The sequence below is a fragment of the Macaca thibetana genome, chromosome 10 (assembly GCF_024542745.1).
Source record: "Macaca thibetana thibetana isolate TM-01 chromosome 10, ASM2454274v1, whole genome shotgun sequence".
NCBI lineage: Eukaryota > Metazoa > Chordata > Mammalia > Primates > Cercopithecidae > Macaca > Macaca thibetana.
The window spans coordinates 42360130-42376683 of record NC_065587.1 but is presented as its reverse complement, the minus strand read 5'-3'; the positions used below and the strand labels follow the sequence as shown (position 1 = coordinate 42376683).

The 16554-nt window shown below is 45.5% G+C and overlaps 1 protein-coding gene across 6 annotated transcripts in view; it reads right to left on the bottom strand.

Annotated features, from left to right (window-relative positions):
* The window catches only part of CTCFL (CCCTC-binding factor like), a 31391-nt gene extending 19082 nt beyond the window's left edge, over window positions 1–12309 (bottom strand). For 2 of the 6 annotated variants that reach the window (XM_050806947.1, XM_050806948.1), the window contains exons 1-6: window positions 12119–12309; window positions 11997–12065; window positions 10142–10695; window positions 9528–9750; window positions 2502–2672; window positions 2052–2185 (exon numbers count right to left, since the gene is read on the bottom strand). In XM_050806947.1, the coding sequence (XP_050662904.1) occupies window positions 2052–2185; window positions 2502–2672; window positions 9528–9750; window positions 10142–10684 (1071 nt within the window). In that variant the 5' untranslated portion in view covers window positions 10685–10695; window positions 11997–12065; window positions 12119–12309. Of the gene's footprint in view, window positions 1–2051; window positions 2186–2501; window positions 2673–9527; window positions 9751–10141; window positions 10696–11568; window positions 11745–11996; window positions 12066–12118 lie in introns of those variants that run through there. The other 4 variants (XM_050806945.1, XM_050806946.1, XM_050806949.1 and 1 more) reach the window with 3 other exon arrangements.
* Between the last annotated feature and the right edge of the window lie 4245 nt (window positions 12310–16554).

The window sequence follows — 16554 nt, the reverse complement described above, 5'->3', positions numbered from 1 at the left end:
TATAAAGAATTAAATTTTAAGTAGAAGAAATTAAATTCTAATTTGAATAATTATGTATCCCAGGCAATCAGTTAAATAGCAAACAACATAATACCTCCCATTTGAGCATTCACTGCCTGACTGGTTTATTGCCTTCTAGAACTATTCTTATTCTGTATTTGTGTATCACAGGCCCTTATCTACTGCTAGCAGGAAATGGGGCCATCAGCTATAGGCGGACGACAGACATCAGGAGGCTGCATCAGTCCTGCTGGTGACCCAGGGATGCCACACTCCATCTGTCTCCCCAGTAAGTGGTGAGCACACAGAAGCCTAAGGAACACTCAAGAACAAAAGGCAGCTTAGGATGGAAGACAATAGCCAAGCCAAAAAATTTCACTTAGATTTTCAGAAGAAAAGTGAATGCCTTCAAGTATATTAGAAAGCAAAACAAAAAGAGTTTAAAAACTGTATAGCATGAAAGTTTTGAGGAAGATAAGTGGTGTGAATGAGCAAAGAAGGCCATTAAAAAAGACTATGGATGACTCTTAAAGGTAGGATAGGAGGACGAGGGAGTTCAAAAAGTTCAAAAGCTTTTTTTTTTTTTTTTTTTTTTTTTTGAGATGGTGTCTCACTCTCATACAGACTAGAATGTGTGATCTTGGCTTACTGCAACCTCTGCCTCCCAGGTTCAAGTCATTTTCCTGCCTCAGCCTCCTGAGTAGCTAGGACTACAAGCATGTGCCACCACACCTGGCTAATTTTTTGTATTTTTAGTAGAGACAGGATTTCACCATGTTGGCCAGGCTGGTTTTGAACTCCTGACCTCAAGCAATCTGCTCGCCTCTGCCTCCCAAAGTGCTGAGATTACAGGCGTGAGCCACCACACCTGGCCAATTAAAAAGCTTTTTTAAAAAAAGGGGCACATCTGCACCACAGCTCTGATCCATTCCTGCTGGCATTTTTGTCACGGGATGGGATGAGGGAACAAACAAGCATGGGAAGACTTGAGGAGACTGCAAAAATGGGGGGCTATGGCAGCAGTAGAGACCCCTGTGCTGAGGCCACCTCCCACAGGCCGCATGCAGACCGCTGGCGCTGGGGGAGGGTCTCGTGGACCTGGGAAGTTTGTATTGAGCACTGGCAGGGCACCAACAAAAAGTCCACTCCAGGCTTAGGATCCCCAGGTGACTCTGTTCCCTGAACCCTCCATTTTGCATTCTCATACTACAATCACAACCTTTAACTCAGATGAGAAATAATTTTTTTAAAAAATTGTAACAGCAGAAAAAAGTTCCTGGAATCAAATTCTGACCCTAACCATGAAATTTCCTAATTTGTGAAACCCGGCTGCACTGTTACTACATTTAATCTTCAGCTGTTCCCTTTAACTTAGTTCCATTTGAGTGTACTGTTGACCCAGTCCCGATCAGGCTCAAAACCGGGCCTCAGTCTGTTTCCCAACGCACTGTGGGACCCTGAAAATTAACTGGTGGAAACTGGCATTGCCTAGTAAAAGCAGCACTCTGCCTGTTTCACGTGAGTACCACTAAACCCATTAGAAGATACAAATAAAGCAAATTAATTAAAATGACTACGGCACACCTGAAGTTTGAAAAGGGCAGTCTCTAATTCAGAACAGAAATGGCTCTGCTTAAATCTTCAAGCAAGCTGCTTTGTATCCAATCAAGCTAAAAAATTTCAGCCAATATTCAGATTGGATCTGCATTCTACATTAAAGCAAATACATTTTGATTCTGTGGCCCTGAGTACTAGATAAAATGCAGAACTTTTAAACAAATCTGGGACTTATTTCTTGACCACAAGGAGTTTATTTGTAATTTGTACACCTTTACATATTATTTTCACTAATTATTAATCAAAGAAACATAGAAATCCAATTTTCTATTTTAACTTCATAAAAGAGAATGCATATTATTTTCTGCATAAATTTTATACGAATAATAAAAAGCCTGTTTGTAACAGATTCTACTGTTAGTTACACTTGGCATAACTTGTACAGCAGCCTCTACTAAGATGCCATGAAGCTTCAAGTCCAAGAGTGGCTTTACCTCCACACTGGCATACTTGCACATGGAACATTTAAAGGGCTTCTCATGAGTATGTTTATAGCGCCTGTGTCGGACGAGTTCTCCACTGGTAACAAACGCCATGTTGCAGTCATTACACTTATAGGGCCTGGTTCCTGTAGGATCACATAGTTCATACTTTTAAAACAAGACTTAACCACAAAAGTTCCAAGGAATTCATAGCTTTTTAATTACACTCAGTCTCAAAAATGCTTTAAAAATTAAGAAGCGGCTCTCTAAACTACAAATACCACAGATGCATGTGAGAAAAACCTTTGTGACAGTATTTTTGATGGAAATTCAAGAAAAAAAAAGACAAAACTACAGTATAAAATGTTACACGATTCTACTGTAGAAATCGGTGGATTCACATTCTTAACATAAGCCTTAACACACATTATTCCACAGAAAGAGCCCTCCCGGCAGTTTTACCTGTGTGGGTGTTAACATGGTTCCGCAGCAGAGTGACTGTACGGAAGGTTTTCAGGCACAGGTGACACAGGTGAGGCTTCTCATTGGTGTGAGTTTTCATATGACGATTAAAACTCGACATTCTAGAAGAGGTGAACATGCAGACATCACAGTGGAAGGTTCGTTTTGCTCCTATAGGCAGGAAATAGTTTATGTATGTTAGAAGTTCAAATTCCATTTAAACACTTGAAAGTAAATCAGCACATCATCTTTTCAACTAATATGGGAACTGAACAATAGAACATGCTATTTATATTCATAAGCTGATGGAAGCAATTCAGGACGCCATGTTCCTGGATAATGCATTTTCGCTGTTTCAAGATGCACCAATGTCTGGTTTCTGGGCGCAGAGTGGACTAGGTACTGCTCATTCTTCTTTCTGAGAAAAAAAATGCTAGGGAGGACATGCCTGAACATTTCAGAATGTCTTGTAGACCCAAGGAGACACGAGAAAAGGCACACCACCTACCTAAAGTGGGGCGCCCAAGAAGAGATTCACCTATAAAAATGTGGCCCTGCATTTTCTGTAGGGTGAACTGAAGACAACCCGTCCCATCCCTGGATCCTTCTCTCCAGCCAGGGCACTGCGAGAAAAACCATCTAGAATGGTGCCATCCAAAACCATAGCCATGAGTCATGTGTGACTCTTAAATTTGGACTTTAATTAAAATTAAATGTAATTAAACATTTAGTCAGTTAAGTGACAGAGTGAGACCCTGTCTCAAAAAACAAAAAGAAGCATGAAAATGATGCTTCATCATATTGAGAATACCAATAGATAAAATTTATTTTAAAAAAATGAGAACTTCTGGAATTGAAAAATACAATAAGTGAAATGAAAAATTCAACAGAGGGACTCAACAGCAGAGCTGAGCAAAAAGAAGGAAGACTCAGTGAACCTGAAGACAGGTTAACTGAGATTGTTCAGTTTGAGGGAAAGAAAGAAAAAAATGAACAAAGAAAAATGAAAACAGCCTAAGAGATCTGTGGGACATGATCAAGCACACTGATATATGCACAATGGGAGACCCAAGGTGACACAGGAGAAGAGAAGAAATGATTGCCAAAAACTCCCCAAATTTGACAAAAAATCTACACATCCAAAAGCTTAATAAATTTCAAGTAGGATAAAGTCAAAGAGATTCACATCAAGACACATCATAATCAGACTGCTGAAAGACAAAAAATGAATCTTGAAAGCAGCAAGAAAGACAGACACGCCTTGTCACATACATGGGATTGTCAATAAGATTAATGGCTGATTTATCATCAGAAACCATGGAGGCCAGAAAGCAGTGGAATGACATTCAATGTGCCGTAAGAAAAAAAACATCAAACAAGAATTCTATGTCTGACAAAACCACCCTTCAAAATGAAGGAGAAATTAAGATATTCCCAGAAAAACAGAAACTGAGCAAGTCTGTCATTGGCAGATCTATCCTCTGAAAAATGCTAGAGAGACTCCAACAGTCTGAAATGAAAGGACACCAAACAATAACTCAAATCCATATGAAAATATAAAGACAATGATAAAAGTAACAACATATGCAAATATAAAAGACAATATTCATGCATTTTTTTTTACTTGTAATTCTCTTTTTTCCTATCTGACTCAAAGACAGAATAAAGCAATAATTATAAATCTATGTTGATGGCATATAATTTATAAAGATACGCTCTGTGGCAATAACAACAGAAAGTGGAGTTGGGAATGGAATTATATAAGCACAGTTTTTTTACATACTATTGAAATTAAATTGCCATTAATCTAAACCAGATTATTATGAATTGAGATGTTAAATGTAACACCAAGGACAACTAAAGAAAATAACTCAAAAATATATAGTAAAATAAATAATAAAATAATTAAAATGATACACTTGGCAGTGGCTATTCAACACAAAAGAAAGCAGTAATGAAAGAACTGAAGAATAAAAGATGTGACATTTAAAAAACAAATACAGAAATAAGGAAGTCCTTTTTTATCAGTAAAGAGATTAAACTCTCCAATGCAAAGGTAAGGACTGGCAGAAAGGACACTAAACAATATGCAATTATTTGTCTTCTACAAAAGACTCATTTTAGATTCAAAGACAAATAGGCTGAAAGTAAAAAGATAGAGAAAGATATTCCATACAAACCAAAAGAGTACTAGAATGGCTATACAAATATCAGACTATATTAAGACAAAATTGTTGTAAAAGACAAAAGGACGTTATATAATAATGAACGGGTCAATCTATCATAAAGATACAACAATTATAAACATATATGTGGCCAGGCGCATATGTGACTCAAACCTGTAATCCCAGCACTTGGGAGGCTGAGGCAGGCAGATCATTTGAGGTCAAGAGTTCAAGACCAGCCTGGACAACATGGTGAAACCTCATCTCTACTAAAAATACAAAAATTAGCTGGGTGTAGTTGTGCATATCTATAATCCCAGCTACTCAGGAGGCTGAGGCAGAATTGCCAGAACCCAGGAGACAGAGGTTGCAGTGAGCCAAGACTGTGCCACTGCACTCCAGCCTGGCGACAAAGTGAGACTCCATCTCAAAACAAGCCAACAAACTCCCCCCACCCCCCGCCAAAAATAGATGCACCTAATAACAGTCCCAAAATACTTGAAGCAAATGGAACAAAATTGAAGGTAGGAACAGGTAATTCAATAATAGTTGCAGACCTCAACACCTCACTTTAAACAATGGACAGAACTAGACAAGGTCAGTCAGGAAACAGAGGCTTAAGTCACACTATAAACCAAATAGACAAAACAGACATCTACAGAACATCCCACCCAGCAACACTGGAATAGACATTGTTCTGAGGTGCATAGGGAAGATTCTCTAGGATAGACCACAAGTGAAGTTACAAACATATTGAGACACACATATCTTAATAAATTTAAAAAGACAAACTGAGCCAGGCATGGTGGCTCACGCCTGTAATCCAGCACTTTGGGAGGCTCAGATGGGAGGACCGCTTGAGGCCAAAAGTTCAAGACTAGCCCAGGCAACATAATGAGACTCCATCTCTACAATTTTTTAAAAATTAGCTGGGTATGGTAGTGTGTGCCTCTTGTCCTAGCTACTTGCGACGCTGAAGTAGGGATTCAAGGTTACAGTGAGCTATGCTTGTAACACTGCACTCCAGCCTGGGCAACAGAGCAAGAACCTGTCTCTAAAACAAACAAACCAACCAACCAAAAAAATCAAAATATGTTCTGTGTTTTCTGACCATAATAAAATGAAATTAGAAATGAATACCAAGGGAAATTCAGAAGATTCACATAAACATGGAAGTCAAAAACACACTCCCAAATGACAAATGGGTCAAAGTAGAAATAACAAGAAAATTATTAAGTTCTTTGAGATGAACGAAAGTGAAAACATGAGATACCAAGAGTTATAGAATGTACCCAAGGCAGTGCTCAGAGGAAAATTTTTAGCTATAAACACTTACATTAAAAAAGAAGAAATATTTCAAATAACCTAACTTTACACTTTGAGGAACTAGAAAAAGAAGATAAATCTAAATGCAAAGCTAGTAGAAAAAGAAAATATTAAGATTAGAGAGAAAAAAATTAGAGAAAACCAACAAAACCACCAAAAGTTGGTTCTTCAAAAAGATCGACACTGACAAACCTTTATCTAGACTTGTGACTGAGGGGGTAAAAAAGAGAATACTCAAATTGCTAAAATCAGGAAGAAAAGTGGGAACATTCTTACCAATCTTACAGAAATAAAAATGTTTATAATGGAATACTATGAACAATTATATGCCAACAAATTAAATAATACAGATGAAATAGAAAATTCCTAGAAACACACAAACTACTAAAAATGATATAAGAAGAAACAGAAAATTGGAATAGACCTGTATCAGTAAAGACAGTGAGTCACTAATCAACAAACTTCCAAGAAAGAAAACTCCAGGACCAAATCGCTTCACCGATTAAGTCTACCAAATGCTTAAATATTAATGCCAATCCTCTAAATCTTCAAAAAAGGGAGGAAACACTTCTTCCCAATGAATTACACGAGGCCAGTATTACTTACATACTAAAGCCAGACAAAGACATCAAAAGAAGACTACAGACCAATATTCCTAGTGAATACAGATGCAAAAATCTTTAGCAGAACACTAGCAAACCAAATCAAGCAGCATATTAAAAGGATTATATACCATAACCAAGTTGAGATTTTCTGCAGGAATAAAAGGGTGGTTCAACATATGTGAATCAATCAGTGTAATATACCATATTAACAGAATGAAGAAAAAAAGAACAACACATGATCATCTCAACAAATGCAGAAAAATCATTTCATATAATCCAACACCGTTTTCTTGATAAAATACTCAACAAACTTGGAATAGAAGGTTTACAAGTTGAGTTGTGACCCCTGCAAAAATACGTGAAGTCCTCAGGCCAGATACCTGTGAATGTGATCTTATGAACAAAAAGGGTCTTTGCAGATGTAATCAAGTTAAGCTGAGGTCATCCTGGATGAAGGTGGGTCATAAGCCAATGTGACTGGCGTACTTATAAGAAGAGGAAAAGAGATACACACAGGGACACACAGAAATAATTCGATGTGATAACAGAGGCAGAGACTGGAGTAATGCATCTGCAAGCCAATGAATGGCATGATGCTGGCAACCAGAAGCTAAGAGAAAGGCATGAAATATATTCTCCCCGACAGCCTTCCAAGAGAGCATGGCTTTGCCAACACCTCGATTTCACACTCGTAGCTTCCAGAACTGTGAGAGGTATGTTTCTGTGGTTTGAAGCCACTCAGTTGGTGGTGCTTTGTCATGGCATCCCTGGGAAGCCGATACAGTGCCAGTTAAAAATGAGCCAAAGATTTGAATAGCCATTTTTTCCAAAGAAAATACGTAAGAGGCCAATGATCACATGAAGAGATACTCAACACCCTTAGTCATTAGAGAAATGGAAACCAAAATTACGAGATACCTCTTCACACCTGCTAGGATGGCTATAATTAAACGATAACAACAAATGGAAAGTAAGTTGGTGAGGATGTGGAGAAACTGGAAGCTACACACACTGCTGGTGCAAATTCAAACTGGTGCGGCTGCTATGGAAAACAGTGTGGCAGCTCCTCAAAAAGTTAAACACAGAGTAACCACATCATCCAGCAATTCCACTCCTAAGTATATACTCAAAAGGATTGGAAACTGGTGCTCAAACAAAAAATTTGTACACAGATGGTCAAAACAGCACCATTCACACTTGCTGAAAGGTGGACACAATTGCGGTGTGTATCAATGAAGGAATGGATAAATAAAATGTGCTGTACCCATACAGGGATTATTAGCCATTAAAAACGAATGAAGCGCTGACACATGCTACAATACCAACAAACCCTCCAAACATTATGCTAAGCTCAAGAGTCTAGACATGAAAGGCACATGGTATACATATATGATTCAGCTTCCGGAAAATGTGCAGAACAGGAAAATCTATGGAAACAAAAAGCAGATTAGTGGTAGCCAGGAATGGAGTAGGAAGTGACTGCCTAATGGGTACAGGCCTCTTATTGGAGTGATCCAAATATTCTGGAATTCAGACAGTGGTGATGGTTCTACAAATTTGTAAATACATCAAAAACCTAAAAATGAGCTAAAAATTGTAAAACTTAAGAGTGTAAAACTCTTGATTTAAACACATGAGAAACTACCATATATCAAAAGGCTGCAAACTCAACCACCTATGGAAGGCAGAGGCCAGAAACCTGAGTGAAAGGTCCTGACCACATGTAAGAATGGGGTGGTGGTAGCAGTGTGTTTGGGCGGCATTCTCCTTTTCTAAACTGAGTCACCTTCCAATCCCAGGCACCTGTTGCCAGGAGGAAGGAAACTGTGCCAAATGTTGCCAGATATAATTTAAAAGAGCTAGAAATTGCAATTTTGGGGGTGAAATATGTTGATTTAAATATATTAGTGAGAAACTAATATTAAAAAAAATAAGGCTGGGCGCAGTGGCTCATGCCTGTAATCCCAGCACTTTGGGAGGCCAAGGTGGGCGGATCACAAGGTCAGCAGATCGAGACCATCCTGGCTAATACGGTGAAACCCCGTCTCTACTAAAACTTCAAAAAAAATTAGCTGGGCCTGGTAGTGGGAGCCTATAGTCCCAGCTACTCGGGAGGCTGAGGCAGGAGAATGGCGTGAACCCGGGAGGCGGAGTTTGCAGTGAGCCGAGATCGTGCCACTGGACTCCAGCCTGGGTGACAGAGCGAGACTCCGTCTCAAAAAAAAAAAAAAAAGCCAAACAAATCATTTTCATAGGACAAACTCATCCATCCTGTGGGCTGCTGGAATGCAATCTCAGTTTAATAAGGCTTTAATATTGCTTCAGGGTCTTCCTAATCTGAACCCATCCACCTCTCTGAGCACCTACCTCCCACCCACCCAGCTCTATAGACACAGTAGAGCTCTCCACCCTCACATACAAAGTAGATACTTCCAGACCTACACACCCAGACCACTTCCTAGTGCCTGGAATCCTGATCCCCATCTTAATGGCTTCTTTGTCCTGGACTCACCTAAATATCACCTCCCTTAGAAGGCACCCTCCACTGCTTCCTGAAGGAGGAATTGCTCCTTCTCTTGCCCCTGAAGCACACGAGGCCTCACCACCTGTCCTGTAATGACTTGTCCCCCATATCCCTCTGGGGCTGCAAACTAGACAGCAGAGACCAGGGCTTGGCCTTCTTTGCTTACGTGCACAAGGTTTTGTGGGAACATTTTTACTGTGCTTTCAAAACGTTTGTGTGCAAAGTGCAAAACCCTTCTGGATTTGATTCACAATTCAGAATATTAGTTTAAAATTTCTCCCATTTCCTGACAATTTGAAAGTAACTAAAAGTCGACCACTTAAAACTTCAATTACCATCACCTTCCCATAAAGAAAAACAGCGGCCCAGTTTTATGGAGTGTATTCTATGAGATGAACTGGCCTACCCTTTGTCTTTCTTTGATTTTTTGTAGATTTGGCCTTTTCAACATCTGCTTGATCAGTTGTAGGTTGATCTTCTTGTTCTTCCACATTTAAATTTGAAATTGTGAGAACAATTTCGTCACTTCTTTCATCTCCTGACATTGTTTCCACAAAAAAGAGCTGTTCCTTTGTTCTTTCAGCCAATCTTTCAGTCAATAACTGGTTCTTCTCCTGCCCTTCCTGGAGCTAATAAACAACAATAAATATTCAAACAAATATGATACTATTAATTTCAATATAATTAGATTTTTGCCTGGATGAACCACAGAATACAAAAAGAAAAGCAAAAGTTGAAGATTATGCATCACAATGTTAATTATTTAGCATCAGGGTTACGGCAGTGAAACTTAACACCTTTTTTTTTAAAACCTAATGCACCTTACAGTATTCCAATTAGCACAACTTTTAAAACTTTTTAAAAAAAGAACCTAAGAACTCTCAGGATTTTCCTGGGACGTATTTTTACTGCCTTTAATTTGCAACTGCAAAATACCTTGTCCAGACATAATATTGCATAAAAGCCGACTTCAATTTGTTCTTTTTCATGTAAGGCGTTGTTTATTAAAACCAGCTTTACCTTAATCAGTCCAGCACTTTCAGCCAGGCTCACCGCTAACTTACTGTCTTCACTGGCCACCATCACATTCTCCTCTAGAGCGTGGAACTGCAACACCTCCATCTCTTGCAGGGAGTACAGCTCTTGCTGGATACTAATGGCCACATACTGCTGCAGGCTCTGCCGGGGGCCTTCCTCAAGCCACAGCAACCCAGGGCCAGCCTGTTGCACCATCACCTGCACCCCTTCTTGCTGCTGTATGCTCAGCAAGCTCATATCCTGCAACTCCACAGCTTCAGAAGTGAAGTGCACCGTCTGCAGGGTCAACATGTGCTTCTCACTCTCCTCCAAGGTGGCCGGCACCAGCTCCACTTCTTCCTCCAGGACGCTGTCCTGGAGGGCCCCAGAGGTACACGCGGCCTCCAACTCCCTAGGGCTCCCATGGTCTTTCTCTTTGCACACTCCGTCTTTTTCCTCCTCCTTCAGGCCTTTTTCTGGCATCAACTCGAGTTCTTTGATTTTGGTGAATTGCTCAGAAAGGACAGAGATCTCAGTAGCTGCCATGATGATTTGGCCTGTTTGAGAAATAAGCGATTTTCATAGGGGAAGAAGTGTGGGGGGAGGATATGAGGAGGGATGGGGGGTGCTGGAGCCTAGCAAGCTTTGGAGTTGAAACAAGGTCTGGCCTCAAAAGGCTTTGGACCTAGTAGGGTCAGAACAATGCTGATCTGGCCTGGGTCTAGGAGGGGGTCGAGGCTAAGCAGGATTTAGGCTAAAGCAGGATTTTGTACAAAACTCTAGAAACGAACAGGTTTGGGGCCAGCACACATCCTGTGCCTCGCAAGGTCCCACCTGAGCAGGCTCTGGACCAGTGCATAGCATATCCTGCGCCTAGCAAGGTTAGGCCTGAGCAGGTCTGGTCAGTGAACATCCTGGGCCTAGCAAGGTTTGGGCCCAGCAGGCTCTCGGCCAGTGCACATCCTGGGCCTAGCAACTTTCAGGTCCAAGCAGGAACTGGGCCAGTGCACAACCTGGGCCTAGCCAGGTTTGGGCCCGAGCAGGCCCTGGGCCAGTGCACCTCCTGGGCCTAGCGAGGTTCGGGCTGGGCCTAGCGAGGTTCGGGCCCCGAGCAGGCATTCCCCTCGTGCATGGTTCTAGACACAGCACCCTCAGAGGAAGGCGGGCTTTGGGCCTAGTGGCCTCGAGCCCACCCAGACTTGGCCAAGCAGGTCTCGACGAGGCCAAGCACACTCCTTTGGAGGCCTGGCAGTGCCCCTGCTTTACCCTGCCCAACACGCCCCGCCCCGACCCTCCCGGGTAGCCCCTCAGCGTCTGCCGCCCGCCCTTGGGCCTTTCCGTCCAGCCCCTCCCTCCGCCCACACCCAGAACAGCCCATGCTCTTGGAGGAGAACAGGTGGGCTTGACCCTACCCAGGACTGGCCCCTCACCGCGGAAGGCGTGGCCGGAGTGCCCGGCCCACTCAGTCTGTGGCTTGTGGGCTCTGCCTCGTGCACCGCGTGCTGCAGCCCACAGCCCGCCGCCGCAGGGCTGGCGCGAGAGTGGAGGGTGGCAGTGCGCAGGCGCGGAGCGGAAAAGAGGGGGCGCGAAGGGGGTGGAGCCAGGCGGGGTTGGGGGAGGGGTGGTGTACTTTGGGGGGAGGCGGAGCTGCGAGGGGGAGGGGAGTAGGGAGGGGGAGGACCCCGCAGGGGGCACCGATGGACCTGGGGGGGTGGATGAGGAGGGGAGGAGGGTCCCACATGGGGAACTGGGAGACCTTGGTGGGCGGTGGATAAGAAGGGGAGGAGAGCCTGCGGTGCTGGAAGACCTGGGAGGGGGGCGCCTAAGGAGGAGCGTCCTGCAGGGGGCACGGAAATACCTCGGGGTTGAGGTGGATGCGGAAGGGAGGAGGGCCCCGCAGGGGGTGCTGGGAGACCTGGGGGGGGAACTAAGGAGGGCACGAGGGCCCCGCAGGGGGTGCTGGGAGACCAGGTAGGGAGCTAAGGAGGGCACGAGGGCCTGCAGGGGGCCTGGGAGACCTGACGAGGAATGGATAAGGAGGGGAGGAGGGCCAGCAGGAGGCACTAAGATCCGGGGTGAGATCGGGGGGAGGGGTAGAATGAGGAGGGGAGGAGAGCCCTGCAGTGGGGCTGGGAGACCTGGTTGGGGGGTAATGGATAAGGAAGGGAGGAGGGCCAGTAGGAGGCACTGAGATACTGGGGGGAGGGGTGGAATGAGGAGGGGAGGAGAGCCCTGCAGGGGGCGCTGGGAGACCTTGTGGGGGAATGGATAAGGAGGGGAGGAGGGCCAGCAGGAGGCACTGGGATACTGGGGGGAGGGGTGGAAATGAGGAGGGGAGGAGAGGCCTGCAGGGGGTGCTGAGAGACCTGAGGAGGTGGTAATGGATAAGGAGGAGGGCCCGCGGGGGTTCTTGGGAGACCTGGGGGATGAATAGGAGGGGACCAGGGGAGGAGGGTTTGCAGGGGGCGCTGGGAGACCTGGGGGAGGGGAATGGATAAGGAGGGGAGGAAGGCCTGCAGGAGGCACTGAGATACTGGGGGGAGGGGTGGAATGAAGAGGGGAGGAGAGCCCTGCAGGGGGCGCTGGGAGACCTGAGGAGGGGGTAATGGATAAAGAGAAGAGGAGGGTCTGCAGGGGGCCCTGGGAGCCCTGCGGGGGGTGGGGGAGGAAAGGATAAGGAGGGGAGGAGGGCCTGCAGGGGGCGCTGGGAGACCTGGGGGAGGGGAATGGATAAGGAGGGGAGGAAGGCCTGCAGGAGGCCCTGAGATACTGGGGGGAGGGGTGGAATGAGGAGGGGAGGAGAGTCCTGCAGGGGGCGCTGGGGGACCTTGTGGAGGAATGGATAAGGAGGGGAGGAGGGCCTGCAGCGGGGCTGGGAGACCTGAGGAGGGGGAAATGGATAATAAGGGGAGGAGGGCCTGCAGGGGTTCTTGGGAGACCTGAGGGATGAATAGGAGGGGACCAGGGGAGGAGGGTCTGCAGGGGGCCCTGGAAGTCCCGTCGCGGGCGGGGGGCCTGCTGGGGAGCGCTGGGAGACGATGGGGGGGAATGGATAAGGAGTGGAGTGGGGCCTGCAAGGGGCGCTGGGAGACCTGGAGAGGAATGGATAAGGAGGGAGGAGGGCCTGCAGGGGGCGCTGGGAGACTTGGGCGGGGGTGGGGGGGAATGGAGAAGGAGGGAGGAGGGTCTGGAGGGGGTGCTGGGGAACCTGGGGGGCGTGGATACGGAGAGGAGGAGGGCCCGCAGGGGGCGCTGGGAGACCTGGGCGGGGCGGGGGTAGGGAATGGATAAGGAGGGCAGGAGGGCCCTGCAGGGGGCGCTGGCAGATCTGGAGTTGGGGGAGGATAAGGAGGGGAAGTGGGAGAGGAGGGGGAAGGGGGTGCCTAGAGACTTGGGTGGGAAATGGACGTAGAGGAGACTGGGCCGGGAGAGACCTTACAAGGATTCCAAGAGATGGGTTGGGGTGGGCTGGACAGGGCAGGAGTGGAGGATGAGGAGGGCCTTCTATGAGCCCCGGAGACCTGAGCAGGGGCTAGGTGGGGGCTAGGAATGTGCAGGAAAGGAGACGTGGAAGGAGGGGGAGATAGGGCATCAGGGATGATGGAGATTGACAGGGACCCCAGAGGTGGGGGTCGGGAAATGGGGATGGAAATAAATGGAAAAAAAGAGGCTTCGTGGTGGGAAAGGGGAGGAACTCCGAGGGCTCCGGGGCACGGAGGTGTGCAGAGTTGCCGAATCCTGAGTACCCTCGAGGGAGCAGAGGGAGCTCGAGGAACGAGGAAGAGAGGGGACGACGAGGGCAAAAAAGGGAGAACGTAGGCAGGTGTGGAGGAGGACGACCATCCGAGGGAGAAGACGGGGTTGAGCAGAGAAAGGGCAGGAATGTGGGGGCTGGAAAGGGAGAGGAGGCAGCAGATGGAGCAGGGGTGCTTCGGAATTCACACATACTTCCCAGGAGCTCACTTAGGGCAGGTGGGAGGGTGGGGGATGTGGAGGGGCGGCAACACTGAACGGGCTGAAGCCCACTGAACTGTTCACTCTAAAGTGGTTCATTTTTTATGTGTGTTTTCACTTCAATCAATTACTTTTAATGGAAATTCATCATATCGATGGTCTCCAGAAGAAGTTGAGTTGACACCTGCAACCAGATTTGAAAAATGCAAATTTGGAGCCAACGAGTAAATGAAATAATTTGTACCTCACTGATTTCTTTTAAGGCACAGCTTACAACGTTCCAGGAAACTGTTCTTACTTGTTTTCACTTTTGTTTCAAAATCTTAATGGCATTTTGTTTGCAGATTGTGAATAAATATTTGTATGCTGCAAAAAGCAAATCCAAAACCAACAGCTCAAAGGAGAAAGTGTGGCAAACAGGAGATTGGAGATTGGTCCCCAAAACTCCTGGAGTGACGAAAATTGACCTGGATGAAGAAATGACTTTCTCTTGGCCTTCTTTTGTTTAAACATATCCTCCAATCCCAGGGATGGATTTCCCTCCCATCCATAGCCAGAGAACTTTCTGTATCCATCAAAGTGCTTTCTATATGTTTGCCCGCTTTCCACAGCTCCCTCTTTGTCATTCGCAAATAATATATAATCAAATATTATTTTTATTTTCAATAGTATAAAAGATAGAATTAAATTCAGCTTTGAAAGACACCCATGTACCAGTGGTAATACATTTGCCAGTGACTTTCTTGGCTCCCTAGTTTCTGCATGGTGTCTGGGGTTTCTGTCACAGTATATGTACTATACAAAGAAAATAAATATTTGAAGGTCACTGGGAAAATAGTGTGCTATAATGACTTATTTTAAATCATTTCAATTAGTTTTTCTGCTTAAGCAATCAGCACCTATTTAGTGCCTTCTTGGGTAATTTTGCATGATGGCTGTGACACTCATGCTGCTAGGAAGTTTTTCAGAGTTTGTATTATAGAATCATGTTTAGAAAATTTCAAATACAAATTTAAAAGTCGTTTTTTAAAAGGAGCTATAAAGCCAGTGGGAGGTGGGATAGAGAAAGGGGAAACTGAGTTAGATTTGAAGGGGACAAAGGGACTTAGATGGAAGGGGAGGGATGAAGAGGAGGAGAGAGGGCCAAGCAGGCAGGGGAGACAGGTCTGCAGCTGCTAAACTTTGCTCCTTCCCTGCATTCTTGTATAATATTTGCGGGGAGGCACTCCAAGCCAGACCTGCTGGATTTCCTGCTCATAGGCCTGTGTGGCCCAGGAAACTGTTTAGAAAAGTAGGAGGTAGAATCCTATTTGTACCCTGAGTGTGTGGAGCAGTTTCGACCGGGTAAAACTTCTATCTCTGTTTTTTAGGGGATCGAGATAGACTGCAAGGCAAGGTGTTTGCATTTAGTCTCACGTGAAAAGAACAGTGGACTCCTGGGCCCACACCTTCCTTGTCAAGTCTCAGTTCCTCAGATGGGCTTCAGTTCCCCCTTTAACCAAAGCCGTGCACCTGTCCAGCCTTTTCATCTACAGAGTTCTGTCTCTGTTCCATCCAGACCCATCTCCTCCTTATCCCCAGGGGCTGTGCCGGAAGTGGATGTAAGGGGACAGAGTGTGTCTTGTTCCTTGCATCTAAAACCTGCTGAGACCCAGGCCCTCTCATAGCAAATGCCATTCGGTCTCTTACAGATGCCCAGGTGTGGTGACAGGCCAGCCATGGTTTCCCCCAGTGCCTGCTGTGGAGCTCGGTCACTTGCCTCCTCCAGGTGATAATGCTATTTATTATGCCTTTTGTGCCTGATGTTTGGGGATTTCCATGTAGTGGACAGGTGAGCTTTGCTCTCCCAGCTGCCAGCTGGCTGTGGCGCATGTATTTTGCAGGTGGTATTGCTTTGTGGCGGGTCCACACTATCAGTTTATCAGGCAATGTGCTCAAAGGAAAGGAAGGCCTTGCAAAGTATGTGGCACAGGTAGGGGCTATACACACATTACTGTGTCCCCCCAAATTCATATGAAGTCCCAACCCCCAGTGCCTGGGGGTACAAAATGTCACAATATTTAGAGGTAGGAGCTTTAAAGAGGTAATTGAGTTTGAACAAAGGCCTTTGGGGGCCGTAGGGGTGGGGGAGAACTAAGCCACCTAACTGTATTAGGGCCTCCAAAGCGGTGATTATTGAAATGATGGCGAGAGGATGGGGCCCCAGTGCTACCTAGCTGAGGTCCTTATAAGAAAAGACACGAGGGAAGTGCACACACACAGGAAAGGCTGCGTGAGAGCAGCAAGAAGATGACTTTATGCAAGTCAAGAACGGGGCCTCGGGAGAACTAAACTTGCCAGCACCTTGCTCTTGTACTTCCAGCCTCCAGAACTATGAGAAATAAACATCTGTTTTCTTAGCCATTTAGTCTGTGGTGTTTTGTTAGAGCAGCTGTAGCACACCAGTGCAGGTACACACCAGG